The sequence below is a fragment of the Cottoperca gobio genome, chromosome 14, assembly GCF_900634415.1.
Source record: "Cottoperca gobio chromosome 14, fCotGob3.1, whole genome shotgun sequence".
Lineage (NCBI taxonomy): Eukaryota > Metazoa > Chordata > Actinopteri > Perciformes > Bovichtidae > Cottoperca > Cottoperca gobio.
Genome location: NC_041368.1, coordinates 22,388,495 through 22,415,192, shown reverse-complemented (window position 1 = coordinate 22,415,192; position 26,698 = coordinate 22,388,495). Strand labels below are relative to the sequence as shown.

The following is a 26,698-nucleotide window of genomic DNA, read 5'->3' as shown; positions in this document are numbered from 1 at the left end:
TGATTCGGTGAATTTGTTCCTTTAGTTCACGAGTGCAGGATGAGTCTTCACAAATACTTCAACGTGCTGCATTGCAATCTGTTCCATGGAGGCAACTCTTAGTTTCTCGTTCTCTTTTCTTTGATGAATGTGTCTTTGTGTGATGAAAGGGCAGCTGCAGACACCCCCGCACACATTCTGACCAAAGTAAATCCTGATGTTTATGGTGGAAGGTTTAGATCAAAGTCTGTTGGAGCTGCAGGAAATTTATTGACATGACGGTAACATTAAACAACAAAATGGGGCACGGAATTTCAAGGTACCATACCGCACTTTTATATTCTTTTACATTTCTTTCATTCGGTTTTACTACGCTGTTACGTTATGCTATGGGGAGGCCATTATACCATTTGAGTTAACACTTTAAGTGGCACATACCTGCTGAACGTATTTATATTCCTTATCCCCTTCTTCAGGGATATTATCAGGTTACATACCTGTACAGGTGGTCCTCTAAGCTCTTGATCCTTCGCAGACACTGACCAGTCACAATCTGCACTGCCTTAAGAAGAGTCTCACTAAGAAACACTTTCATTTTAATGCAAAGACGATCTGACGGAACATTTTAAAGCCGGCTCTGCATCCGGTTCGACCTTCATGTCCTTTCATGGAACAACGTCAAGGTGGCCACTTTGAAAAGCATACTGTTCCTCCCACCATTACTCAGAGGCTCAAAAGGCCCCCATCAGCACAATGTGGGTAAGTTGAAAAAGATTCAACTTCATGCAAACAGCAGTAACGAGAAGAAAATAATGAGAGCCGAGTATAGAAATGAAACGCTGAGAGCTGCAGACTCGTGTGAGATGTGACACTGCATGCTACTTGTACTTCCACTGATGTGATTGTAACCGTGTTTGTCAGGGTCATTGATTATTTACATGTTGGGGTCCATGCACATGTATTATGCACTGCGAGTCAGTAAGGAAGCATTGTACCACAAACGCTTTTTCCTGTTTGAAGTATGTTGGTAAGTAGCTTGTGTTTTGTTGGTCTATGTGGAATAATCTGAGGGAGAAAAACAACCTGCATTTGCACTTTGCCCTCAAAGTGAAATAATAAATGTGGTGATAGTTTGCTTGTATTGAGATGAACAGCGGCTCAGATAACCCTCTTTAACCTTTACGTTCCCGAAGAAAGTTTAGAAGCAGCAATAAAATAGATTGACTGGGTACTACGAAAAATCTATGAACGCTGTCAGTTTGGTTTCTCTCTTTGCGGGGGGTTTAAGAGTGGGGAGGAGGGGGGGGGCTGACCTATGACCCTTCTTTTATCTTTAAAGAAAAATCTGTTAAGAGTTTAGTTTTTCTGTGATTTATTCCTGGCTGATAGATTGTAATTACAATGACAATGGCAAGAATATCTTTCTCAATGTGAAGCAAGGTTTCCCAATAAGAGTGTTACAACTGAAGAAGCCACTTAAAACATTTATCATGGTCTTTTAGTATTTTCATTCAAGGCCAAGAAATCCAGAACATGATGTATACTCTGTGGACTTTGATATGAAGTATTTGCACGGCGTGTTGATGTGTTGATGTAAGATCACTGACTCCGACAAACCTCAAGGTTGAGAAATCTTTCCTACTTAAAAGTTTTCCATTGCCTTTGTTCGTGACAGAAAGTCAGAGTTTTACATTTGTTAGACTTCTCTACAATGAAGCAGGAATATAATGTTTAATTTTCAAAACTCTGCAGAATTAATAGCCAAATTAAGTCATCAAGCCTTTAACAAAATGTGCACCATCACATTGAAAGGTTATAGTAGTACAGGGTAATATGATATTTGGTTTATAGTGTACTATCCCCCACATAAGAAATGCTTATAGAATCCTAGATGTGTTGTAGATCCACTCTGTCCTTATAAACTGATTTTAAATGGTGACATTTATTCCTTCTTGTGACATTTTTCTGTGATTGTGTGTGAAATTAAACACTTGGAGTGTGTCGGCCATGATGATTTTCAAGAGTAAATATCAAGTGGCTATAATGAAAGTGGAGATGAGGTTTTGTTGCATTTCAATTAGTTTCCTGGTGGCTTGGCCGCCGAAAGAACGACACACTCGAGGTCTTGATAACTGAAATCTGAAGCAGCGTATTAAAAGCTTGAATGCATTCCTCATCATCTCTCTCCTTCTCTCTTTCTAACTTTCTTTCTATCCCCTCTCCCTCAATGTTGAACCCTTCCCTCTCCCCTAACTCCTCTTCTCCCCCTCTTTTTCCTACCTGTTTTGCTTGTGTATCCCCTCTCCCTGTCCTTGCCCTTCAGATGCCATGGACGGTGGCTCAGGCCTGGGCACCGGAGCCATCGTAGGCATCCTCATTGTTGTCTTTTTCCTGCTGTTGGTGGGCGTGGACGTCACCTGCTACTTCCTCAACAAGTGTGGACTCCTCATGTGCATCGCTGTGAACTTCTGTGGGAAGGCCGGGCCAGGTGCTAAGAGCAAGGACATTGAGGAGGGCAAGGCAGCATTCACGTAAGTAACTCACATCTGCACCTTGGCCACTTCAATTGGTTTGGCTTATTTGAAGCTATTGTACTTGCAAGATTCTTGCTGTTCCGAGTTTGCATACTCACGGTTGTTTGCACCTCTGGCAGTACTTCCAATGTATATTTGAAAGCTGCACTAATCAATATTTTGTGTCAATGTATGAGTGAGAAATGTGAAAGGATTTGCTCATCGTGACCGACAGATAATTACCACCAATATTTGGCTCCTCTAACCTCTATGGAGCTTTTTACCGTCTTTCAGCTCATTGTTTTGGCTGCACCAAAGAGCATAATGATAAATAAAACTTGAATTTTGAACTTAAATTCAGCAGGTGGACACAAAAAGACTCAAAATTAATCCGAATTGTGCCTTTAAACGAAGAGTGAGACGAGAACATTGACATTGTTTACATCCCAAAGCTTTCACAATGTGGTTAGCCTAGCTTAGCTCAAAGACTGGAAGTAGGGACTGTTTCAACGTCTTAGAATAAGTGCAAACAATCATGAGGATCTCAGAACGGCAAGAATCTTGCAAGTACATTAACTTAAAATAATGAGACAATGTGTTTTCAAGAGCAGTTAACATTGCAGCTGTTTCTTGTCTTTGTGCTAAGCTAGGCTAAACACGAGTGTGTTGCTAACAAGTATATTTCTCAAGATGAGGCCAGTCCAGTAAACAAGTCAGCTTCATATTGTTTTCAGTTTACCTAGACTACCTCCTGCCTTTCCCAGATTATACAACATATTGAAGTATAGATATAAGCGGAGGATACATGTTTAAATATCCTCTTTATTTGTTAACTTGTGATCCCTTACAGTAGTAAGTCCAGTACCCAGAGAAGTATCAAGCTGCTCCTGTATGTATCCTTCCCTCCACAGATAATAAAGATAGGTTAGGATACAATCCAACTGCAAACATTCACAGATTCAAATGTACATGTTGACTTGCTTTTGAAAACAGCATGCCAGCAAACATTAACGTACAATATCCAGAAGTGTGTTGAACAGATTACCCTCGCAAACATCTAATCATGTCGAAATGTATTTATTACATGTTAGCCTTTATTTGATAAACAATGCTGTGCACTCACTGTACACACTGTTCACAGCAACAAATACACATTTAACACTTTTAAACTACACAGCTCACATGAAACAGAGTAAATAATGGTATGTACAGAGCTGATATTTGGCACCTCAGATCTAAACATGTCACTCCCAGCAAGCTCGGCACTATCATAGAGCAGTGTGATGATCACACACACCTCCCAGGGGAAACCTACAATCAGAGCCTGCAGGTGCATGCAGGTGGAGGATGATCAGATGGTGGAACGAGACAATAACAAAGTGTTTTTGACAGCTTAAAGGACTATTCTGGGATATTTTGCACGTTTTAGACCATAGGTCTTCAACAGGGGGTTTGAGACCCCCAGGGGGTCCGCGGAGGTACTGCAGGGGGGGGTCGCAAAATTGTTTGTAGATAAAGCAATTATCTGCTTTGCCATTCACATTCTGTCCTCCACTGTACTTCGCGAAGGGCGGCGACACACACCTACAGTCAGAGACAGAGTGGAGGAAAGGTGAGGGGTGAACTAAAATGAATCCCCCCCCCTGTCGCACAGACCTCCTCAAGCCTCTTGTGTACAATATATACAGTAGGGGGTCCCTGCACCACGCTACACCAGTTTGGGGGTCCTTGGCCCGAAAAACGTTGAAGACCCCTGTTTTAGACACAATGCTGCTGCTAGAGTAGACCTTCCTGTTACATCGAGGGGTGGGCTGGACATGTTACGTGTTACAGAGTTGCCTGCCTGACCGACAGTAGCATTGGAAGGCCATGCTCTTCTGGCACCAGCCAATGGTTAACAGAATAAGTTAGCGTGTTAGCTTGCTAACTGTCTGTCGCCATCTAACAACAGGAAAGATGAGTCTAAGGAGCCCATTGTTGAGGTGAGAACAGAGGAAGATCACACCCCAAACCAAGGAGGGGGTCCCACTGAGCCCAACGAGACCACGCCTTTGACAGAACCTGAGTGAGTATGCAACAGAACCACTCAGACTCAGCCCTAGCTGCATGTTGTCTTGATAGAGACGTGAATCAAATCATTGGGTCAATGAAATGCCCCTTTTGCACAATATCTGGGTGGACATGGCTGCAAACCATGCTGAATTGCTTATAATGTAAATTGCAAGACACAGATGTGTACCAGGTCAACACAAACTGAATAAATAATGAGTAAATAAAACATGTGAACACCAACAGCGTCAAACCCATTCAGACCAACAAACCCTGCTTGTTCCTTTTATTGTGAAACTCCTACACCCTTACAATAGTGTATTGTTGTGTTCTTTTTTTGTTTACCCCTCCACGAATATTTAGTTGCTAACACTTTGATACTGTAGATTTGTACTTTTTCACTGCAGCACAGTAGCACTCACTCTGCCTTATTTATGCCCTGACCTGCACTCTCCCTCACCGCTTTATTTCTCTCGTTGTCCTTTTTCTTTCTTTCCCTCACTTTTCCGGTGGCTCGATGTGTCCACTCCCCACTCCTCCCTCTCCTCTCTTGTTTGTCCCGCCCCTCCCACCAAACAGGCCTGCTGCTGCAGACACTACCTCCACGGTGGTAAATGTGCTCCCCTCCACTGCCACTAACTCAGTTGCTGAGAGCTTTAGCACGGCGCAGAGCAGCCCTGCTAGTGAGAGCACCACGCTAACCTTCAGCGCCTCCAGCCCAACCAAAGCCGCCCCGGCCAAGTCCTCCCCCAAAAACAGCCCTGCTGCCCAATCCAGTTCGCTTAACACCCAGCCTGATGTCGGGCCCCTGGTCGACCTGAGCGACACCCCTAAACCCCCCCCCTCATCCAACCCAACACTCCTTGTCAGCCCGCCCTCCGCTAATGCCAACGGGCCACAGAGCCAGAGTGACCCAGTCAAAGCCCCTGACAGCACCCAGAATAAGGACTTACAAGTAGACGGCCCGACCAAGGATGCACCCAATGCCCTGTGCACAGACTCGACCACACCAGCCCACAATGAGTATGAACACTTCCATACCCCCATTCCTCAACTTGTAGATTTTGCACTGGTCGCATCCCAATAACCCACAAGTCTGCCATTTGTAAAGGAAAAGTCCACCCTAAGTTGAAGACAGTGTCATGATTTGTTTACACAACCTTTACCGTCAATGGATCTTAGTGAAGTAAGGTTAAACTGTGATGTAGCTTCATCATTAAAGATCTCCGTTATAAGCAAGACATAACATGACATAGGTAAGAGGCAGTCGAAAGGTTTTGGAAATGGTTAGGGACAAAGTGTGCAGCCGAATGACAGACAGTGGAATTGATTGACCTGCTCACAAAGACAGGATGCTGAAAGCCTCAAACAATCCTGCTGCTGACATCAAAGGATTTTCCCTTTTCATCACATTGTGAAGGAGCTTCAAGTGTGCAAAACAAAGTGACGTTAAAAATAAGTAATATGTGTCAGTCTCTTAGACTTTCATCAGTGCTTCTAATCTCTGCTGCCTTTCACTACATGTTAACGATATTACCTGATCACAGCGCCTAAAATATGTTTGGCTGTTTGGAGTTCAATAAGATGTATTGTAGAGAAATATCCAGAGGTACAATGGCCTCATTATACCTGAAGGAAATGCAGCCATAAATCATGTTGCCGTCTGTAGAGGGAGCACAGCTGTTATCGAGACATGCCTCAGCTTTCAAAAGCTGTATTTTTAGCTTTTCATATGATGTCATTGTAGAGTAAACAAAGTTATCTGCAGCTCAGGTTGATGATTATTGTAGGAACATTTAAGGGTGGACATTTCCTTTACGGATGCCAGATGTTGGCCCTGCAGATAAATGTCAGAGGAATACAACACATTGGGATGTCACCAGTGCACGCCTGTCTTCATCCAACCACCACCTCCACCCTCCACCCTCCACCTGTTTGTTTGTTTGCTCACTTAATGGAGTCAACCTTTCTTCTACCATACAGCGTCTTTATATTTCACCTTTCAAGGATGCATTGTTTTTAGCACACCTGGTTCCCACATCAGGTCTTCCAGCAATACGTACATGAGTCATAGCAGTCCATCCTTCACTCATGTTAGCACCAGCAGCTCTGAATGTCATAAATGTATGCAACAATTCTAATATGGAGAACATTTGAAGGCATCATCATTACTAGCAATAAGATTGTACTCGCCAAGTTAATTGCTAAGACCAGGGAACAAGGTGACATCGCGAGTAGTCCGACGATTAGCGAAGGTTAGCCAAACATTACATGTACAATGTTATCATAACTAATAGAAATGATGATGAAAACTCTTAAAATAAGCCTCAAGTCTTCAACTCATACCCCTATGCACGTAGTGTGGCCACATTTGCATTGTGCCCTCGCAGTTTGTTTAGACGGCTAACTTAAAGACACAGTTCAACCCAAGATAATAAAGATACAGACTTGTTGTGAGCAGTTTCATGTAGGAACTGTTTTCTTTCTTTCTACCACCGCGCAGAAGGAAATGTGCATCTACTCACGGAAGAGAGGCTCATGCTCATGACAGATGTCAACATTAATGTCCTCGGCTGAGCTGTATCCTTAGCTAGCTCCGGTGGACTCAGGAGAACCTCTCGTCCATGAGTAGACTTCTGCGTGGAAAGAAAATAGTTCCTACATGAAACTGCTCACAACAAGGTCTGTGAATTGTTTCTGTGCTCCGAGCACCACAAGCCGATCACCATCTAAATCCATTATATTCCAGACAAAGCAGACATCTCTACGATCGACATCTCCAACACTCACAGCAAAACAATTTAGACTGATTAATACCGCCGCAGGTCAGAGCGAAAATATGTCTTTTTGATGTTGAGGTGAACTGTCCCTTTAAAACAGGCATTAGTTTAGTATCTGCCATGTTATAGTAAGTGTCTGTCTATATCTATATCTGACTGTAATTAATATGTTATCAACAACCATATGGCTACAAAAGATACAGCTGACAGCTTGGTTTGTTGCAGCTGGAATCTGTGAGGACACATAAATCCCACTGCACACCAACAATGAGAAGAATAGAGAGAACTCTATACCTCCACTCTCTGTCATGCAGCAGTGAATTACCTTGTTCAAGTAAATTAAATACTTGTCACAAAGTGACCTCCAACAGCAGCGCCGCTGTTTTGTGTACTCTTCATTTTGAAGGCCAATTAAAATGCCAATGTCAGAATCTCTCCTAGACGCCTCTGATTCCTGTAACTCCTGCAGAACGCGGCTGTGAAAGGTTCTTATTAGGCGTGTTTGCCCCGAGGAGTTTGCAGATGCTCCTGATTCCTGACAGCCTGTGAGGATGATGAGATTGCTATGGCTAAGGATGAATTGCAGAGGCTTACTGACGATCGCTCCTCTTTCTCTCACTCCTTCATCTTATGCTTTGCTCACTGAGATGGCCAGAGGAAGATGTCAGTGATGGAGTACGAGGGAGATGAGAGCTAGTTGGAAGCAGGGGCTCTTGTCAGCTCAACATCACCTTGATATAACTAAACTTGTCATGGGAGGGATTCTTTCTCATAACTCTTTGACAGGACTGAAGCACAGCTCTCCCACTGATCTGTGTGGTGATCCTTCTTCAGTAACCCAACACTGAAACGTCTCGTCAGGCTTCTTGTGGGTTCTCGAGTGACGTACTCCTCCTCGGGATTCATTGTTTCTCTCTTAAGTAGAACAACCTCTTTGCAGACCATCTCCACAGGCTACACAATGTCTCAAAAGCAGCTTTCAATCAGTTAGTGTAGCTCTGAAATGCTGTTGATTATGTAAGAGCATTGTTTCAAGAGAACAGTGGGCTGGGTTGTTCCTGCAGGGGGCTAACATTAGCTTAGAAGTATACCTTAGTTATAGATCGTGCTGCATGGAAGACCATTTAAAGGTCCCATGTAATGAACATTGCTGCCTCTATGAGATGCTAGTGGAGCTTTAGGCTTGTTTGAATGGACAATAACACATTTAAAGTTAAAGTCTTCATGGCTCACATCTCGTATAAAGAAAATGTTTCAGTTTTAAGACTGTAAGAGTTTTACGGATCCTGTATACGGGGGCTGTCTCTGGCCCGGACTCTGTAAAGCCTGCAGAGAGCCTGTAAATGTGCCAGCAGGAAAGAGAAGTATATTGATTTGAATTGCTATTTGAAAGCTGGCGCAGAGGAGAGAAAAGATGACTGTATGTGGCACAGCAGGGAAGCAGCACATTTACAAAATGAAAGCCTGCAGCAGCACTACACATGTAGTCCAACAACAAGGGTGCATATGCTAACACAGGAAAATGTTCGACTTAAGAGAAGTACGGCTTTAAAGTCTGTTTCCATTGTGCCTCGGTTCGGTCCAGACGGCGTGTAATCCTCTTGTGTATTGTAGTTTGTGTTGTAGGTTATGCCTCAGTCTTTCATTCCTTCATGCATTGTCCCTACTGTACCAGCCCTGTCTCATTCCACATCAGCATTCATTGTTCCTTGGAAATAGCTGTGACATCCATGTACTCTTATTTGATGTCTGGCTAGGATAGTGAGCTTGATCTCATTATGTGTGAAATGCATTCAGTTCCAGAAGGGAAAACAAATTCCCTCAAAGCATCTTGCATGTCCCCCCCCCCCTTCTTTCTTTGAAAAATGACACAAAAGGCAGCTCAGAGACAGTTTAGCTGTGAGAGACTTAAGGATTCACTGTTAACACATTCTCCTCTCTCTTTTGTCTCTCTCTCTCTCTCTCGCTCGCTCTCTCTCGCTCCCGTGTTTGTCCCCGTAGCGGTAAGACTGTGAAGGATGAAAACACTAAAGGCGAGACGGAGGTGAAGAACGCCACAGCCGAGGTGAAGACGGTCCCCAACGAGGCTCCCCAGACGAACGGCAACGAGAGTAAAGCATAATGTCCTCACCCAAGAGCAGCGGGAAGAAGAGGGTGGTTGGGGTAGGGAGGGTTATCGGGTGTGGGTTTGTAAGGTTAAAAGGGGGGGGTCACAGTCACTGAAACCTCAAAGCAATGTCACACACCACCCCATCGCGTCAGAAAAAACAACAAAAAGCAAAAAAAAAAAGAAATCATGGGTCTCTTTCTACAGTGTCTTCTGACCAGAAGAATGTAAAGACCTCATGCACATGCCTTAGTTCCTTTTACGTCAGTTTCTATTTGTTTATCGGTCACAGAAAGAAAGCTAAATTCATACTTGTAGTTCGCCCTCTCTCTCGTATGTCGTGTTAAATTGATCAGCTGTAAAAGTCCATCCTGTTTGCCTGTAGATAACCGTAGATCGCTGCCCTCATCATGTACACACATGTAAGACTGGTACCAACACTACTCTTCTTTATGCAGTATGGTCGTCCACGTGCTAATGGATTGTGGGTCTTTCTTCCTTTGTCGATACTTTGTTGTGTTTAAATAATGTGCAGACGTTACTGCCTATTTAGCTTTTTTAATGTGTTATTTCCAGGGCTAGAGATTAGAACATTAGCATGCCTGTTTTTGCAAAGTTACTGTATTTCTGTACATGTTGCTGTCATTTTGTTTTTAATCAAGTTTCCACATGGTTCTGGTTCGAGAAATCGTTTAGCCTAAGATATGAGAAACGGATAGAAAGATTTATTATGTTATTAAAGTTCAGGGGTTTCAACCCTGTCTCCCGAAGAATTCTGTTTCCACAGTTGATATATGTTGGTAAATAGTTCTGCTTGATACATTACGGAAGAAACGACTTTGTTACTTTGCAGATGCGTTCGTTAAAATGTTTATTTTGTTGGTAGAAATCATAATCTGGATGACGTTTGGTTTCTTTCTAAATGTATTTTGCCGTATGTGAGCGGAGGCGGGGTTGGGTTGGGTTTAGGGTAAGGAAGTGGTCACATTAAAGATTACAGCTGCGTTCCTTCTGAGGGGCCACATCCCTCCAAAGTCCAATATTCAAGACTGAACCGGTGAACTCGGGCGTCTCATCCCAAAGGACAAATACTGCCTTATTTAGTCCGTCAGTGATAGAAACTACTGGTGTGTCCTTTGAGTCTCCACCGGCCAATTGTCCGTTCTGCTTTCAGGCCTCATCAACTCGTTAAGTCAAAAAAACTGTACATGTGACCAAATAAACCAGGTGTGTTCACATGACTACTCGTTAATATGTTCCATGAGCTGGACCAATGAAAAAGGATGCAACAGGATGTAAATAATGGAAGCCAGACAGGAACTCTGCCCGATCCTGAGCAACTTCCTGTTGGTCATTTTTGTCCTCACGAGTTGATGATGTCCACACATTAGTTGTCTTCAGTCCCACCCCTTGTTCGCCAACGGAGGTGGTGCCTGTAACGGGACACAGCTTCTGTGCGCATTGTTAATACTGCCAGTTATTTTTCTTGCTGTGAGAAAACACGTGTATCTCTCTCACACGTACACCTCAACCCTTTCCTAGAGGTCACCTTTTAAACATGTGCGCCCAGTTCTTTACCTGACAGGTTTGGGGGCTTAACAGTGACTCAAAAGGCCACGTGTGTTTTGTCAAAACAATTTCAGTCAGCAGGTTTGAACTGAGAAGACGTGTTGTTGAAAGAAAACAAGCCCTCGCAGGTTGTGTTGCTCGAGCTGGTTGACTTCTTGACGCACCAGTTTCCACTGCCAGCCATCGGTCTTCTTTGGGGTTAACCATCTCTACCTTCTGCTATGGTTCATAGCCATTGTTGCCTTCTCTGTGCTAACCACTGTTGTTCACTGCTTCTAAGTGATCGGCCTGAGGCCTCAGCTCGCTCGGAGTTCTGCTCCTCCGAACATCTGCTTCTCTCAGCCATCGCTTTCTCTTTCACCACGACTGTTGTCAGTGTGAGTTTGTGTCACCTCTGCTTCCACCATCTTGCAGTTAAGTCTTTAATTAGTGTGTGTGCCTGCAGTGATGTGACATGTATTGTAGGTTTAGTACAGCGTATCGCTTTATTCTAAGATCACTTCATCACTCTTAACACAAGGTCCACTTGGAGGAAATATTCTGGAAATGACTGAATGAGCATATAAATGTTGTCTTTATCTGTTATGCCTGGCCAGATGTTAAAGGCCCGCCAAAAAGAGGAAACACACACTGTAAGTAGAGGTGTGTTTGGATGAGTTTTAAAGGACTACACTGACTGAGGGCTGATCACATGATCGTTACCTGGGTCTCTGATGCATCTGTTCAATACAGAGAGCACCTTTTTCATTTAATGTAAATATAGGTTATCATTTTACTGCTGGAACAAAACTCACACTGCTACGACCATGAAAGCAGGAAGGAAACTGCATTTAGTGTTGTATGTGGCAGTAACCGTTTGGTGGGGAAAGTCTAAATCTGGATGTTGGAAACGCGGCAGAATAAAAAGAAATGTGCATTTAGTGAAACATTGTTTGCTTCGTGGTTTCTTCTCTAGTTCAGATCGTCAGTTTATGATGTAACCAGCCCGCTACAGTTTAACAGCTGAGGAAGCTAGCTTAGTTTGAGCACATGCTAATGTTGTCTCCCAGCGGCCGTGACCTCACAAACGACTTCCACCAGCATCAGCTGTAAACAAGTGTTCACCTGTTTGTACTTGATAATGATGAAGATTGAGATTGTGGTTATTTAGCAAAGTACATGTTACGCTTTAGCATGCACACTGGACAGAGGTGACTTCATCGCCCGTCCTCGTTACATATTTGGTAAGATAACAAACACATTAAACTACCAAAATCAGTCTAGTCCTTTCAAATTAATTTTAAAAAAAGCCCATGCAGTCAGGATTAAGGATTCGTCTGCAATTTGGATTTAGTGGAGATACTAATACTGTGACTGTGTCTTTAAATGAATGCACACAGGACATTAAGGAAAGCCTCTCATTGGTCCTTTTCAACAAAACTGAATGAAGAAGAAATGTGTCCTTCTTAAACTCACCAGGGAGGAGTGTGGTGTCTGAAGGTCTCGTTCTACACATAGAAAGTCAATGAAAGGGTTTTTAAAAAGTGCACACAAGACCTTGCTGTGGATTTGTAAGGTTTTTTTTTTTTGTACAGTGTTCCTCCTACTTTAGACTGCACGCTAGTACACTGTGAATGTGTGAATCCATTGTGTCATAGAGTTGAGCAAATAGTTTGATTGTGAAAAGATGTAGCTGATAGCGTGCGACAGGGTTCTCCAACGTGCAGCAGTCGGACAGCAGCAGACTGGAAAGACCTCTCCTCTCGGTGTCGGTCCATTGAAAGTTTCTCCATCGTGCTGCAGATCTGCTTTTTCATTTACTACATTTGAACAGGTGTGAGTTAAGCAGTGCTCTGTTCAACTTGTGTCGTGTTGCTGAGAGAGGAAGTGAAATTAAAGTCTGATGAGGACAAACATAAGAACCAAGCGAAAGGAAAACATTTGGTCACACCGACACGTCATCCTCGATAACTAGCAAACCATTACATGAGTGTGAGACTTTGCTCAGGTCCCATAGTCTCTAAAATATCTGAAATTGTTGGATTTGTCAGGACAAAGCATGCAAAATTAATATTCTCACAGTTTTTGATATGGAAAAAAAGTAATGAAGGCTTCATGTATTGTATTGATCTGCTTTCAAGTGTCGTGTAACTTGTAACCTGTTTCCCAAACGTTTTATATTTGTAATTAAAAAAGGAAGAGTTGTTACTGTTTCTTCTAAAATACAGCGTGAACGTGTACAAGAACATGCGAGTGCTTTTGTTTTGTCCACACACAAGCTTGAAAATGTTCTGGAATTTGCAAATGTGGGATCAGTTTTCGGGTCAGTCCCTCCTGATCAGATACCTCAGACGTGCAAGAATGACACAGAGGCAGTCTTACATTTTTCTTTTTGAGTTCGCTGCTTGATTCAGTCAAAGTAAAGACATCTAGCAGATTTCTTTATCGTGGGCAGTGTTTGCGAGGAGACAAAGCAACATGAATCTTTCAGTGTTTAATAGAGAGAAACATCCTGCCAAGGTTCTCTGTCTCACAGAGAATCACCAACACACAACTGTGTAACGTGCAACTGCTTCATATTCAGTCAGACCAGAGGCTCGAGCCTCCGCTGCCAGCAGCTGCTCGCTGTCACTGATCCACAGCTCACTGCTCGTCAGCTCTCTGTGCACAACAGCTCTCATACTGTAGGACGAGCATCCTCTGTCTGTCCCCTGTCCTCTGTCCTCTGTCGGTCCTGTCCCCTGTCTGTCCTCTATCCCCTGTCTGTCCCCTGTCTGTCCTCTGTCTATCCTCTGTCTGTCCTGTCCTCTGTCTGTCCTGTCCTCTGTCCGTCCTCTGTCCGTCCTCTGTCCTCTGTCCGTCCTCTGTCTGTCCCCTGTCCTCTGTCCTCCGTCTGTCCTGTCCCCTGTCTGTCCTCTGTCTGTCCTGTCCTCTCTCCGTCCTCTGTCCGTCCTCTGTCCGTCGTCCGTCCTCTGTCCGTCCTCTCTCCGTCCTCTGTCCGTCCTCTGTCCTCTGTCCGTCCTCTGTCCTCTGTCCGTCCTCTGTCCGTCCTCTGTCCTCTGTCTGTCCTCTGTCCTCTGTCCGTCCTCTGTCCTCAGTCCTCTGTCCTCTGTCTGTCCTCTGTACCCTGTCTGTCCTCAGTCCTCTGTCCTCTGTCTGTCCTCTGTCCTCTGTCTGTCCTCTGTCCTCTGTCTGTCCTCTGTCTGTCCTCTGTCCTCTGTCCCCTGTCCTCAGTCCTCTGTCCTCTGTCTGTCCTCTGTCTGTCCTCTGTCCTCTGTCCTCAGTCCTCTGTCTGTCCTGTCCTCTGTCTGTCCTCTGTCCTCTGTCCTCAGTCCTCTGTCTGTCCTCTGTCCTCTGTCCCCTGTCCTCAGTCCTCTGTCCTCTGTCTGTCCTCTGTCTGTCCTCTGTCCTCTGTCCTCAGTCCTCTGTCCTCTGTCTGTCCTCTGTCTGTCCTCTGTCCTCTGTCCTCAGTCCTCAGTCCTCTGTCTGTAAATACTGAGTACTAACTGAGGAAAGAAGGAAAACATATTTTGACTTTGCATTTTGCCAGAAATACTTGTGTTCAATAAAGTTAAAGAAAAACACATTGTAAAGCTTTTTCTTTCATTACAAGGATAGTATGGTACTTTGTAGCAGGTACTACCGACCTACACTTAAAGAAATAACATGTTAAATAAGATTAAAAGGTATATTTCTACACATAATTATTAAGAATTAAACATTGTAACTATTTACTGTTACAAATACCGGCTTATATAAATGTAACATTTATAAAAAGTATATCTTTATACAGAAAGAAAACAAAACCTGCATTGGACTCCTTATATATGCTGACAACTTTAAAATATATATATATATATTTATATTCTTCCCCAGAATGTCTGTAAATGTATCTTAAATATATTATAATAATAAATGCTGAACGCTGTATGCTCTGCAGATCCAAGCAATTTAAATCAATGGTTAAGTTGTATCAATCTAATAATTACTTATTAATGTGCTATGCTGAATGTTGAATCAGATCTGGCAGCACAATTAATAGAGTAGATTTAAAATAAGACATCCACACGTCAAGTTACTTTAAATAATATTCAGTGTGTTCAGACAGATTTACCATAATATATTCCTTTTCTTTTTGCTCAAAGTCTGAATTCACTGAGTTATTCAGACTTTGAGCTTTGACCAAATATCTTGTAAACAAGCAGAGTTATGTTTGATTTGAGGTTTTTAAATGTTTCATTTATTTCTCATTATCTACTCGAGATCCACCTTAATTAATTAATTTTGTAGAAAAAATACGTTTAATTAAATGAATTAAGATGTAAAAAAGAAACCTTCATTATTTCAAGTGTTAATTGTAAATAAAAATGTTATTTCAGTCACTTCACACACCAGGAGCTGCAACGCTTGAGTCTTGTGTGAAGGATAAACACCATTTATGAAGTTTAATATTACAACATTACATATTAGCACATAAATCTGCACATGGATGGAGAGTGAGAATCTGATTTAACTTGTTATTAAAGTCTATAATCAGGTGTCTGTTGAACAGCTACTCACACGGTTTATCATTTACAGTCCAATTATTACAACACAAAGCATATTTAGGGGATTATTTGAGCGTGCAGTTGTGCATGTTGACCACTAGGGGGCAGTGTGTCCCCAATCTAGAGGCAGACTGAAGCTGACGTGCATAAGGGTTATCACTAATTAAACTCAGCACTCTGTTTTTATATGCAACACGTTTCACATGATGCAACCTTCTTTAATTATTAAATTGATATTAAATGATCATTTTCATTTCATTGTGATTTAACTAATGATCTCATTGAGAGGATGTAACGAGAGCATCCTCACACACATCGCCACATATCATTTCATTTAAAGAAAACAACCACGACTTCATGGATTGTCAATCGAAGCCTTTTACAAAGCTTAAGAAAGGCTTCATTGATTTTAAGAAATTCTGTGATTTGTCCAAAAGGTGGCAGACTAACTCAATGTAACACGTTCTGTGGAGGAGCAGTTCAAATGTCTCTAAATTAGGAATGTGTTTAACAACAAGTGAAGGTTATACACACTCTTCGACCACCACACAGAACGCTGTTTTACATTTATTCACTGCGGATCTCTCCGTGAGACTAACACGACTGCGTGATGATTCATTCTGTGTTTAGAAATGTAAAGTTCTCTGTCGCTCCACATTTCAGAGGCGACATTCTGCTTTTTCTCTCACACACTAACGAGACATATAAAACATAAGCAGCTCCCAAGATATGCAGTTCATAAGAGACGTGATCTGAACTGTGTGCACGTTTTGAAAGGAGTCATTCCACAGCACCAAAGTGCTTTCACTGCAGGTATTGAAGTTGATTTCCCTGCAACAACTTCTGTATATTGAACTTTTTGAATGCTGACCTTGTATTTAAGTATTCTTACACAGCAGTATTTCTGTTTCACTGCAGTAAAGAATCTGAACATGTCTCCCAACAGCGCAGGAAACGATGACTCTGAGTGCTTTTACATGCAAACCAGTGCTCTGATATGTAACATTTTGTTTTTATAACTTTGAATAAACATATGTATGTGATATTTGGATGGACCAGTACCGCCGATGTGCAGTAGGGTGCGAGGGCTCGTGTTTATTTACTATAAAGTGTGTTAGTGTGTGTGTGTGTTTTATTGTTTCCTTTCACCTGCGCAGACTCTACAGATGGGGATTAGCTCGTAGCTAAATCTGGTACAAAGCATTTTTTTTGAAGAATGTTTTTTGTTCATGATTTAAATACATAAAATAAATTAATAAACGATCAGACTTCATGTCAAAACCAACATTTAGACGTCCTCCTCAAAGCCTCCCGTCTGCTGCAGACTTCATTTCATTGCCACCACTAACCCCAATTTTGCACACACCAGATTAGGGTCCTTTTCAGGGGAGCCACCCTCCCCCACACGGTAACAAAGGTCCAGGGTGGACCTCTGTGGCCTGGGACTGATCCTACACACAGATAGCTAAAGGCAGAGCAGCCTCATGGCTATTACCTGTCTGAGCACTCATTTACTTCCTCATTCACACACACACACACACACACACACATTACTTTACATGTCGTGTAGCTTTTGTCCAAAGCGATTCACAATAAGTGCAAACAACCACGAGGATGCAAAGTGAGAAGCACACACAGCGTGTAGTGGAGCCTGGTGACACGGCGCTCTTGGTTAGAGGCGACGTTCATCAATATGTGGTAATGACTTCGTTCATTAATAAAGTGCCATCTATATTGCTCTTTGTCAGCCGCTCGCCCTTATTAAAGGAGCCATGTGTGGCATGTTCTAAACACTCATTTACTGTCACATCCATCAAATTAAACAAAATGAGAAAATCTAAAAAGTGGAGTTAGAGCGCTGCAGCACGTGGAGCTGCGTGATTGGCTGAGACACCTGTCACTTCTTCTAACACGCCCAATCCTTAATACATCATGTAGTGTGTTGGAGACAGCGCCTTGTATTACTACGTCTAGATCTTTATGTCTTTATTATAAAACCAGATTATAATCTGGTAACTCCAGTTTATAAAGTGTTATTTGCTACGTGAGAAGCTCCAAGTGGTTTGCAATAAGTAGCGTCTGTCTCGTGACAACTTACTTCCCCGTTTCAACAGTTGTTTCAACATTTCCTCGCTGACTTCCCTTCAGGAACTTCCTGAGATGGACCGTTCGAGAGTTTAGGGAGTGAGTCAACATGTTGGTATCAGCAGCATCTGGTCCTGGATGCATCGTGTTGACACAACACAATCCTTTAACTTCTTCTTGAAAGGAACTCATTTTTATTAATTTTTCTAATTAAGATGAATGTTTGTTGACGCCAACACTCCACGAGGCAAGACTGACGTTTTTTTATTTTTATTTTTAAGTCATTTAGTACTCGAACGTCACGTGCAGTTAATATTTGCATGTGAATAGTTTTAATGGGAGAGAACATAAGTGGAAATGTACGGAGGAGTATTAAGGAAAGAAATAAGATTTCTTAAAATGTTCCATTTTCAGAATAAAGTCTTTCAGAAGATTTCCGAACGCTTGTTGTTTGATTTACTTTTTGAAGAAGTCAACGTTTATTCTCAACATGTTGACTTTATTCTTAAGATTCTTACCTAAATAAACTCTTCCTCCTCTCTTTGTTTCTCTACTCTTCTGTAGAAATGACATTTTACATGTTAGAATGAAACAATTCAAACGGGTTTAAAAAGCGTGCATGATGTGGGTTCATCCAGGATTTTTCTTAAAAGGTAAATTGCACCTTCTAAAAAACATAAAAAGATAACGTCTGTGTATTTCGGATGAGCTTCCAGAGTTCTCTGCATCCTCCTGGGGGGTTTCAGCACCAGGATGACACTCAGCACAGTGTTGGGTTCCACAATGAACGCCTGCAAACTGATGTGAACAGTCGAATGTTTGCAGCTGATTTAATGAAACAGAAGGCCACACTTTTCCACCAAGGTCAGCTTTGTTGGGAAGATTAGAGTGCAGGCTGAATATACCTGAGGCTGAGCTGCACTTTGTTTTTCAATACACAGAAGCAGATGTTTGCGCAGCAGATTCTCTTTTTCCCCCCAGATTGTTGAGGAATATTTGTTTTTTCATGCAGAGCCACGTTTCAGCTTTCTCATTTCCAGGCCTCTCCTGTCTTGTGCCTTTTTTGCTTTTGCCTCAGCAAAGAGTCAGCCAGCCATGCATTCCTATCCAGAACGCTCTGCTTCATCTGTGCTTCCCAACCTTTAAATCACATCAGTGTTACATCATAGCACACACACACACACACACACACACACGCATACACACACAGACACACACACGCACACTCATACTTCCTGCCGTGGCAATCATGCCAAATACATTTTGTCTCTCTTTTTCCTCTTTTGTCCAAATCTTGCATGTTGTTGCAAAGAGTCATCGTCTCCATATTTCCCTTAGCTCAAGAAGAAACTGTTCCGAATCTTTCGCCATGTACCAAAACATTTTGGACGGACAGCGAGTGATTTCAAGATGATACAATTGGATCATTATGTTCATTTGTAATGTTTCCAAATACAGATTATGCTTTATGCCTTGATTCATTTAGTTGCATGGTTCAAATCTAATATTATAAAGTATGTGCTGTGATTAGCTTTGTGTTAAACACATTATTGTTGTATAATTGGTGTGTGTATAAATAAAATTAAAATAAATAAAGATGGGTAAAGGGGAAAACAGTCCAATAATAATTGTGTTTTTTAATTGCAGATCTGCTTTGCGCTGTATTTCACTGGATATTCATACATTTTTACTTTGTCTCACAAGGTATGAGAAATAAATTAAAGTAATAAATAATATAATATACAGTAGAGAATTTTATTTTTTTCTTTATTGGTTGAATTTCACCATTGCTTTTGTGTTTTTGTGCTTTAGTAACAGTGTAGACATTGACTAATAATAATAATAATAATAATAATAATAATAATAATAATAATAATAATAATAATAATAATAATAATAATAAAAACAAACATAATAATAATGATAATAATAATAATAATGATAATAATAATAAACATAATAAGTATAAAATATTAATAATAAGAATAATGATAATGATAATAATAAACTTAATAATGATAATAATAATAATAATAATAACAATAATGATAATAATAATATGAATGATACTACTACTAATAATAATGATAATAATAATAATAATGATAATAATAATAATAATAATAATAATAATAATAATAATAATAATAATAATGACAGTGATAGTGATAGTGATAATGATAATAATAATAATAATAATAATAATAATAATAATAATAATAATTATAATAATAATGATAATAATGATAATAATAATAATGATAATAATAATAATAATAATAATAATAATAGTATAATAATGAATAATAGATAGTGATAATATAATATATAATAATAATAATAATAATAATAATTTGACTGAAGTTTGACTGAACCTTTAATAACATAAGATTAATCACTATCCATAACTGACAGATTAACATTCAGTATTTACATGAGAGTTAAAATAAATGTGTTAGTAGTAAGTCAGGAAATGTATTCAATGTATTCAAGATCATAGAAGATTCACATGTTTTGTAAATATTTAACGCGTGCTCTTATATTTTACAGATACACTTTTCTTTCCTTATTTTGCTTTTTCTCGTATCGCACTGGACGTCTTAAAGAAATGCGACAGGAGTTCCGGCAAATTACAGAACATTCGGTTTTTGATCAGCAAATCTTCAGAAGGAGGCTTCTTCAAAGAAATAACTTCCCACTTCACTTCTTAAGCTGAACAAAAACTCCTCTTAAATGAATGGCTTTTGCTCACAGCTTGTGGCCGCAGCTGGCAGTATTGTTGCCCACTCTCGTGCTCTGGCCACAGAACAGACAGACACAGGATGAAGGGCGACGGAGGCCGTTGACACAACAGGTACACACATGAAACGACTGCAATTATTGCTCTCCCTCCTTCTCAACACCACCGCCTGACTTGACAAGGTGTTGGTTGATTTATATTATTGTCTTTGTTTTCTTAGGGTGACAGGTTTCCTCACATTACTTTTGCATCAGGATAAAAAGCTCCAGCCAAGACGACGTTTGATTCTCTTTTTCGCTTTAATGATCCACAGAATATCTCAATAGCACGGCAGGCTATTGATCATCAATAGAGAAATGGATACAAAAGGAAACAAAAACAGACTTCAAAAACAATAACTGCAGGAACACAGGGCCTCCATAGTTAGATTGTTTTGTTTTGTTTGTGCGAACAATTGTGATTGTTGTCAATTAGCACAATTACTAATTGTGTGTCAAGTTGCTGTTGGAGTTGGAACCAAAGTTAGTGTTTGTCGGTGCAGCTCCAATCTAACGACCAATGCTTTGGTTCTTCTTTTGGGGATTAATTGATATGTAGTTATATAGGTCATCTCTGTTCTTTACGTGTTGTCTTGTGCAACAGTTCGTCTGACCTCCATCTTCTTCCCTCATCTCCACTCGGTAGAGGCCTGTACAGTCTCTGAACGTGAGGTCAAGTGATGTTGCTACCTTCAGCTCTGAGATGGATTCTCTTTACTTGACCAGCCTTGAGGTAAAGAATGTAGGCGGTGTATGAAACCATCACAACTGGACACATTGTCTCCATCCAAGAGCGCACTGAGCGAGCGGCGACCTCCGCGTCTCAAAGGGAAGCTAATGCGTACGTGCCCTGAGCCTGCAATTCTCTGTAATATCCAGCAGGGGGCAAATCTTCTGGTTGCAGAAAAAGAGTCAAGTTGTATAGAAGTCTATGAGAAAATAGCTCGACGTCTGACTTGATTTTTTCCCTCAGTAAACCTTTTTCCTGACGAGTTTATGTTCTCAATCGATAGTTTCAAGTTGTCTTCGATACAGCATGGTATTTATTACGTTTATTTAGAGTAAAATAGACGATAAAGCAGGCTGCCTTCGTCTTACTTTAACCCTTTCACAGCGTCTTTTCAGTTGTTCAGTGTTCGGTTGTACTTTGTTCCTCCCTCTCGTTTCACTTCTGGTTGCAAAAGAACAAGTTTGTGACAAAATGCCAAATTCAAGGCTTCAAAACCGTATACTCCACATACTAATGGGTGCCGTCACGGTGACTACGTCCACTTCGTTTACACAGTCTGTTGCACTGACATATCAGTGATGTTTTAGACAACCTGAGAATAAATCAGCATAACATTATGTGTAAGGACAGTAACAAGTGTTGACTTGATTGATTGATAGATTAGATGTAAAGGGTATGTTGGAGGCAGATCTAGAGAGTAACAGCTGAAAAAGGCGTTTACACAGCGACACATCGTCTCCTGCTGCTACAGATCACCTGTGAACAGTCCTCTCTGCTGATGCACTCTCCCCGCTATCTTTCAGTCCTGCAGGAAAGTTAAGATCATGTTAACTTTTTGGCTATAGGCCCCGTAATGTTGCCACACTATGTCCAAACGGCCCCGGGGGCTCCGTGCCCTGACCTGCTATGCACAGCTGGGCTTTGGCTCAGGGATTATAAAAATGTGTCAGAGCTGTCTGAACTGCTGTTTTGAGTTTCAGTGACACCTCTGGCCTGTGTGATCACGGCCTCAAGCACTTCCACATGTGCGTCGTCATCACTCAGACCGTGGGTGTTGCCACTGATCCTAATGTGCATTGTTCCCGTCCATTGTTTCTAAATGTTTGCTAAATAGCAAATGACAAATCGTAATGAATGGGTTGCAAAATGTCTGAATGGATGAGTGACTTACTTTGTTGAAAAGTCTCTATGTTAGTATCTCATCATTACACACACTGCTACAAACAGGTTGTGTTCAGTCATCATATTGTCTGGATTTGACATTACTTATAGAATAGACGATATTATATTTAAATTATAAATAAAATAAGGAAATCTGATACTATAAAGCACTGGGAAATCACAGTTTAACCATAAAAACACAATTATTATTAAGACATAAACGTTTCTAAATGAACTTATAGTGTTTTAAATCATCATCTCTGATCTACATGTTGAGGAAAATAAAAACAACAGGATCATTTCCTGTTGATCCTGAAACATATATTTAGTATAAGGACATAATATGAACGTTAGGAAACGTTTTCAATACAGCGTGAATGTACGTGAGCGTTAGGATCAGTGGTGAAATGGATCACTATTATGTCCATTCCTCTCACATTGTTTGTATGTTTGCTGTGTTCTGACAATATGTTGCTTCATCAGACCCCTTTCTCTTCTAGAAATGTCACTGAATTCCCAGAACTGAACTATTAAACTGGTAACAGAAATATTGTTATTAACAACAGGAGCGAAGGCCAGAACTATGAAAACAAAACCCAGACGCATTCCTTCAGCGAGGTTTACAGACTTCAGAAACCATCTACAGACTGCACATTCCTCTATTGTAATACTACCCCTTTAATTCAGATAAACTCTACTTTTATTTGTTAAAGTTATTTGTAATGCACTTATTGTATTTCCTTTTTTGAATAATTCTAAATTTGCTCTTATTTTACGTTTTAATTTCTCGTATGGTGTTTATGCATGCAGGGCGATAAACCAAATTCTGATTCTATAAGTTATACGACGACGAGGCTGACGGGAGTTTGATGGAGTGGTTTTCGAGGTAAGTTGGGTTCGAGGATAAACAAATCAAGGTTAGCCGAAATGAATCTGCACAGATATTGGAACACAAGAAGAGAGAAGAGGGAGAAAGAGAGAAAGAGATGTGCTGAAGGATTAGATGTGAGGAGCTTCCCTGTGGTGAGCAGGCCTTCTTCTTCCCAGAAACACCAGGAACACTGTAAAGTGATTACTGTGTCGTTTGCCATCGCTCCACTGCTTTAGCACTATGGACACAAGAGCTTGACTGCCTCCACTCAGCACAATGAGAATCAGAGTTAGACTTTGTATGCGTGCCTTTCATTTAACAAATGCTAAAAGTTTGAGTTAAACATGATATGTTTAGAATCGTACGTGTGAAAGTCCATCAAAAGTGAAGAAACTGCAAGAACATGAGAGAGAGGGAGGAATTCTTTTTAAATTCTGCTCCACTTCAGATATGTGTCTTGTGTGTGTGTGTGTGTGTGTGTGTGTGTGTGTGTGTGTGTGTGTGTGTGTGTGTGTGTGTGTGTGTGTGTGTGTGTGTGTGTGTGTGTGTAGGAAGGGGAGAAAGATGGACAAATGGGTGATGAGGGGAGGAGAGGTTCTATTCTTTGAATAAAAGCCAGCTGTGGTTTTTGCAGTGTAATACCTTGGCTGGAGGAGGTGGACACACACACACACACACACACACACACACACACACACACACACACACACACACACAGAGGGTCTAAGGACAGAGGGTCTGAGGACAGAGGATCTGAGGAGAGCGGGTCTAAGGACAGAGGGTCTAAGGACAGAGGGTGTAAGTACAGAGAGTCTAAGGACAGAGGGTCTGAGGACAGAGGGTCTAAGGACAGAGGGTATAAGGACAGAGGGTCTAAGGACAGAGGGTCTAAGGACAGAGGGTGTAAGTACAGAGAGTCTAAGGACAGAGGGTCTGAGGACAGAGGGTGTAAGTACAGAGGGTCTAAGGACAGAGGGTCTGAGGACAGAGGGTCTAAGGACAGAGGGTCTGAGGACAGAGGGTCTAAGTACAGAGGGTGTAAGTACAGAGGGTATAAGGACAGAGGGTGTAAGTACAGAGGGTCTAAGGACAGAGGGTCTGAGGACAGAGGGTCTGAGGACAGAGGGTGTAAGTACAGAGGGTCTAAGGACAGAGGGTCTGAGGACAGAGGGTCTGAGGACAGAGGGTCTGAGGACAGAGGGTGTAAGTACAGAGGGTCTAAGGACAGAGGGTCTAAGGACAGAGGGTCTAAGTACAGAGGGTCTAAGTACAGAGGGTGTCGTATCCTGTACAGTCTGTAAACACTGAGACAGACGTATAATTTGTGATATTGGGCTGTATAAATACATTTGATTTGATTTGAATCATTTTGTTTGTTACACCCACGCTTTTCTAACTGCGACATGTCAAAACGCCTTCTGTTAAAAAGGTCCACTCAGCATGTAAATAGAAAATGACACATGGCGGCCGCTCGCACTGACATGACATTTGGTGCAGTCCAGGGCTCGTACGCTCACTACTTCTCACACACATGCATTTCTGCTCAAACTTTACTATTTAAAACACTTTGAAATATTGCGCAGACGTGAGAATTGATATGCAAAAGTGAAAATGTGTTTTGGAAGTAGTGAGCAAAGAGACGCATGAGACTTGGATTGTACTGCAGGAGTTTGTAAACGGATGTTTTGATATAGTTTTGCTGCTGTTAGACGGCTCTCATCTACTTCTATTCATCAAGGATTCTCTCAGTTATTTGATTATTCGTTCACCGTAGAGTCTTTGTGGGGGGGGAGTATCCCTTTAATGCACGAAACAGAGAATTACTACGACAGCTACAATCACCAGCACTACCTGTAGTTGTGCTCTTTCTTCTGCTGCTAGTTATAGTTACACTCACACTCATCATGTGTGTGTGTGTGTGTGTGTGTGTGTGTGTGTGTGTGTGTGTGTTAACTGGGTCACCTCTCTATACACGGCGTCTCTTTCAGCCCACAGTCTCGTGTGAAAGTCGACCAGAGAGGGAAGAAGAAAAAGCCGACTGGTGATAATATTACACAAACATCCTTTAATTCTTTTGTTATATATATATGATATATATATTATATATCATTTTCTTTTGTTTAATATTAATATCAATCAGTATAAGTGTGTCTCTCCTGCACCTCCTGGATGTTATTAGGTGTCACACAGTATTTCTGGGAGCATCTATAGAGCGGTGGAGCTAATACAACATCATACCAATCATTAGCCCTGCATTTGAATCTTTTTCATTTTCTCTCAACACCCCCCCCCCCTTACTGTGAGTCTTTCCACATTTACTTCTTCACCCACCATTTCACCATTGAGTCTTTCCCTTCCTCATTACATTGATGTGAGATTAATTTAAGTACACGGACTTCCTGCTAAACTAGTCTATCTCTGGGCTTTTCTGGCCCTTCCAAGATGTCCATGCAATCTCCTCTGAAAGGAAAGAGGCTATTAAGCAGCCCTTCAAGAGAAGATGGAGGGAATCAAACGGAGGGAAATTGAACACAGGTAGACTAACAAATTCACACAGTGACACGTGGGAGAAATTGAGATGTGTGTGTGTAACGGTATTTCTTTAAACAAGCTCTTTTAGTTGTGTCTTCGGGGATTCAACACGTCCTTAATGTACAGTGTGGTTATTGCACTCTCTGTGGATATGGGGAGCATTTGAAGGTGTTGCACATCTGCTTCATTAGAGAATAGAAACAGACTATAATAAGCTCAGTGCCAGCCTGTGGTTGACACAAATAAAACTGCAGGATTACAGTAATGCGACGAGACAATATAATTATAGATTTAGCAAGTGCAAATACTTTAGGTGTAATCAGCTTGGTCTCAAATAGCGACGTTTCGTCACAGCCCTTGGACTCTGGCACCGGGCGCCTGTATGAGACGCCTTCGAGAAACTACAAAGTTCATTTATCTGCTGCAATTTTAGACGTTGTTTAGAAGCGGAGAGGGGAGGATGGATGGACCTTCGCCCCGGAGACTGCTGCTGGTGTCCTGCGTGAGTTATTGTAACCCAAACCACAAGTGTTTGACGAGCAGGGCTACCGAGTGCGTTAGAAAGTGACGCCAAGGGCTCTTGACTAAGAGTCCGTTTGTGAGGAGTTGGGAATAATTGAATGTTTAACAAACAAGCCAATGGAGTGCAGTTGGAGCGTGAACACATGGAAAAGGCCACCCCCAGGTGTGAATGCAATCTGCACGTTTGTTTTTCCCCATTCTTAAAGAAAACAACGTGTCCAACATTCATCTACTGTAGCTCTGCCTCCGTCTTTAACTGCCTGTCACAAAGCCACAGACGAGCCCTTCAAAGTAAAAGCCCCACACAGCAGCGGGGCTTTGAGAGACCCTGGAGGGACCACGAGCAACGATGTTGGCTTACAATCATGTTGGCTTTAATGCCTAACGTTCAGGTCACTCTCCTCTGACAGCAGAACTATAATAATCTTACTTTGTGCTCAGACAGTCCAAGTGAAGTCCTTGGTGTTAGAGTCAAAGTCCACTTTCAAGCACTTTC

The 26,698-nt window shown here is 41.5% G+C and overlaps 1 protein-coding gene across 16 annotated transcripts in view; it reads left to right on the top strand.

Moving 5' to 3' along the window:
- ncam1a (neural cell adhesion molecule 1a) overlaps positions 1-13,222 on the top strand; it is a 212,581-nt gene extending 199,359 nt beyond the window's left edge. For 10 of the 16 annotated variants that reach the window (XM_029447458.1, XM_029447457.1, XM_029447454.1 and 7 more), the window contains 4 exons: positions 2,303-2,510; positions 4,444-4,557; positions 5,121-5,564; positions 9,323-13,222. In XM_029447458.1, coding sequence (XP_029303318.1) covers positions 2,303-2,510; positions 4,444-4,557; positions 5,121-5,564; positions 9,323-9,443 — 887 coding nt within the window. In that variant the 3' untranslated portion in view covers positions 9,444-13,222. The remainder of the gene's footprint in view (positions 1-2,302; positions 2,511-4,443; positions 4,558-5,120; positions 5,565-9,322) is intronic. The other 6 variants (XM_029447461.1, XM_029447467.1, XM_029447468.1 and 3 more) reach the window with 1 other exon arrangement.
- The last annotated feature ends 13,476 nt before the right edge of the window (positions 13,223-26,698 follow it).